We start from the raw sequence: 3532 nt of genomic DNA, 5'->3' as shown, positions 1-3532 counted from the left end.
CCCCTATTTTTTTTCCTACCCCCACGCGGACCTTATTATAATAATAATAATAATATTTGCTATTCAATCAATGTGTTGTTTTGAATGGAAAGAAATCATTAAAAGGGCAACAAATAACAAGAGACATATTATAGTCCCCCACACCAAAATACTCCCAAAGCATGCCTTGAACCAAGGGACAAATATATGCCTCTCATCATCAACCTATCACAAAAATAATATCAAACTTGTACCTTCTTTATTTTCAGAAAAAAATAATATCAAACTTGTAACTTCTTTATTTTCAGCTAATCGAAACAATACGCACAATATAAATTTCACTCGTACAAACGAGTCTCTTACTAATAATTGATCACCGAAGGAATAATTCAACTTGCGTTCACATCTTATAAATATAACATTTAAAAGGAATTATAAAATGAATATTACTTCGTTGGTTGCGATTTTAAATAGATATTAATAATGTTATGGTGTTTTTTCATACACTCGAAAATAATTTTACTAGAGCCTATATAAAATAAAAACGTTAATGAAACTCGAAACAATTTCAATAATATAAATTAGAGAACAGATAAAAACAACCAATATAGAAAGACCAAAAAAGGATTGTTCTATTTTTTTTTTCATAATAAAAATAAAAAGGAAATTCTTCTAAACCTAGTACAACTACAAACCTTTTTCTCATACTTTTTCCTTTTTCTTTTTTCACATGTAAATGGACCAAAATATTCTCAATATGTTGAGAGGGTAAAAAAAACCATAAATAATAATCCCAACCAGACACCAAACAGATAAAATAAAAAAACCCACCCTACCAAAATCTCTGAGGCAGAAAAAACCAAACCAATGATTAGTATATTTACATCAGAGAAAATTAAAATTCACATTTTTTTTTCATGAAGCTGCTGATTGGTGGGAATGATTTGGATTATTATTAGTAGTAGTAAATGGAAAAAATCTTGGTCTAGAGTTAAGAAATGGAATTGCTTTAGGAATTGAGTCACTTGTAGTGGTGGTGGCAGTGGTAGCGGTGATCGGAGGAGCCGTGGCGGCGGAGGTGGTGGTTGTGGTGGAAGCCACCCTTTCACAAGAAGGACACATAGTTAATGTGGTGGCTGGAAGTTGCATGTAAAAAGGATTAGAAGTCTTTAAAGCTCTCAGTTCTTGAAGTTCTTTGTGTAGCCTTCTGTTTTCATCAGTTAATGTCTCACAACATCTTTTTAAGTATTCACAATCCACTTCTGTTTGTTTCAATTTTGTTCTGCAATAAAAAGTAAAACAATTACTATTTCAATTAACAAAAGAAAAAAAAATCAAGAAAATGAAATGACTATAATTTAATTTTATTTTTTTTTGCATTTATTGTGGTTGCATACATATAAAGACAAGTGCTTGCTTCACATTATCCAAGAATATTGAAAGGAGTTTCTGCAAAATTGTACGTATTCAAGTGGGGGAAATAGACCACACCCAGACCCATTTATTAAATTCTCATCTGTCACAAAACAAATGTTTTCTTTGTTGCCTTCAATTCTCTAATTTTTTTCAAAAAATTAAATATCATTTTTTTAAAAAAATAAAATTAATCATACTAATGGCGTGTATAGTTAATAAAAAAAATAAAAAGAACTACCTTGCTCTTCTATTTTGAAACCACACTTCAACTTGTCTTGGCCTTAGACTTAGCTGTTTAGCAAGTGCCAGCTTTTGCTTCTGTAACCACACAATAAGAAACAAAACAATGAGAAAAATATACTTTTAATTTTTTTAAAATGACAAAAATTTATATTTATTTTATTTATACTTACAGGATTTAGAGTATGGTGTTCTTTGAAGCTTTCTTCAAGATAAGCTGATTGTTCTTTTGACAATCTAAGTTTTTTGCGAGTATTAGCACCATTTTCATCGTCATCACTTGCTCTTGACGACGCTCTTTCCGGTTCACCGCCGGCGGATTCCGAGTTCCGTTTATTTCCGACGCCAACAATATTAACACAGCTTTTGAAAAGCCCAAAATCCATCCGAAACGACGACGCTACACTATTCGGAGATGAAACTTCATCCATACCCGCCGCCGGAAGCCGGTTCACGTCGAAACCTCTCGCCGCCGGCAAACCTCCGTTTCCCGACGAACCATTTTCAGAACTCCCTGCAAAAAAAAATAGATTTATTTCAATACTATCAAAATAATTCCTACAAAATGGAAGTCATTCGTAGATGGAGACTTTTATTGACTAAAAACTCAAAAAAAAATTAAACTAAATCATTAGAACATACATGAGGGGAAAAATCACAATTTCTTTTTATTTTTTAAAAAAATAACATGTATTAATATGTTGCATGTGTATATGTTAATTTGTATACTAATACAATAGATCCAAGATTCATTACTTTTAAAAATTTATAAATATGTATTAACTTACCATTATCAGATGACCAATGATGTGATTGAGGCAGATTAGTAGGAGGATTAGGAAGAGGAACAAGAGGAAGGAGATCAAGCTGAACAGGTAGAGTATTATTAGTGCCTTCTTCAGAAGTATTATTTTCTTCATCTTCAATATCTTGTTGTACTCTTTCACTTGATGAGTTAATTCCTAAAGCCATGCAAAACCCTAAATTTTTCTTCTTCTCATGATCATTACAAGTAGAAATAACAGTTTTCTTAGACAAGAAAAATGATTTTGGAGAAGAACTTGTGTTAGCATCTCCTAAGCTTAATCCAAGCTCCATACTATCATGTGACTTAAAGAAACAATTTCTTTTTTTTTTTTTTGGAGTTGAAATAAAAGGAAGAGGAGAAGAGAGTATTTGTAAAAGAAAGAAAAAAAGGGGGAAAAGGGGATTTTGGATTGAAAGGAGAAGAAAGAGTCTTTATAGAGATTCTATCCAATATGTTGAAAATTGATAATTAAATGCTAGAGAGTAGAGAGAGAAAGAGAGATGATGTTTAAGAGTTGTTGGGTGGGGTCCTAATTTTGAACAAAAGAGTAGACCCTTATTACTCTTTTTTTCTTTCAAAAAGAAAAATAATTAATCTAGTTTTTAGAGTATTATATTTTCTACTTTTTGATATTTTGATACTTTTGTCTTATGGGTAAATATATGATAATGTCTAGTCAAAAAGAGATATATACTAGATGTACCAATAATTAAGACCAGCATTATGTTGGTTTGTTCTCATGTTTTATTCTTTTATTCCTCAAAACAATTAAATATACTTCTTATTCATAAAAGGAATTAACTGTAAAATTATAATTACTGAATAACATAACCTGCTCCTAGGATTGTAAGAGAATTAGTTTATTATTAATTAAAGACTACAAATTGAAAATAAAAGAAACTTAATAAGGTTTGTTTTAGATTAAATAATCTAAAGCAAGCATATGAACGTATTGCAAAATACATTAATAACAAATAAGAACCACAAAAATTATATTAAAAAAAAAAAAAAATCTTTACAAGCATGTATTCAAACTTTTTTTTTTCCTTTTCCAGTAAAATAGGAAAAATAAAATTAAGGAATGGTGCA

At 30.2% G+C, this 3532-nt stretch overlaps 1 protein-coding gene across 1 annotated transcript; it reads right to left on the bottom strand.

Moving 5' to 3' along the window:
- Positions 1–530: 530 nt before the first annotated feature.
- On the bottom strand, positions 531–2974 carry LOC101250729 (homeobox-leucine zipper protein HOX11-like). Its single transcript, XM_004229300.5, has 4 exons — positions 2424–2974; positions 1809–2149; positions 1634–1713; positions 531–1261 (listed from the first exon to the last, which is right to left on the bottom strand). Exons 1-4 carry the CDS (start codon positions 2731–2733, stop codon positions 895–897), a joined length of 1098 nt encoding a protein of 365 aa, XP_004229348.2. The 5' UTR covers positions 2734–2974; the 3' UTR covers positions 531–894.
- Between the last annotated feature and the right edge of the window lie 558 nt (positions 2975–3532).

This window comes from Solanum lycopersicum, chromosome 1 (assembly GCF_036512215.1).
Source record: "Solanum lycopersicum chromosome 1, SLM_r2.1".
Lineage (NCBI taxonomy): Eukaryota > Viridiplantae > Streptophyta > Magnoliopsida > Solanales > Solanaceae > Solanum > Solanum lycopersicum.
Note: the sequence above shows the minus strand (reverse complement) of the source record. Positions and strands in the feature narration are given on the sequence as shown.

What these genes read in the sequence shown, in the direction of transcription:
- LOC101250729 (XM_004229300.5), bottom strand. Translation starts at nt 2,733, where the DNA reads ATGGAGCTTGGATTAAGCTTAGGAGATGCTAACACAAGTTCTTCTCCA. An exon ending in AACACCATACTCTAAATCCT is followed by an intron (nt 1,714 to 1,808) that starts GTAAGTATAAAT and finishes GTGTGGTTACAG; the next exon opens with AAGCAAAAGCTGGCACTTGC. An exon ending in TTTCAAAATAGAAGAGCAAG is followed by an intron (nt 1,262 to 1,633) that starts GTAGTTCTTTTT and finishes TTTTTATTGCAG; the next exon opens with AACAAAATTGAAACAAACAG.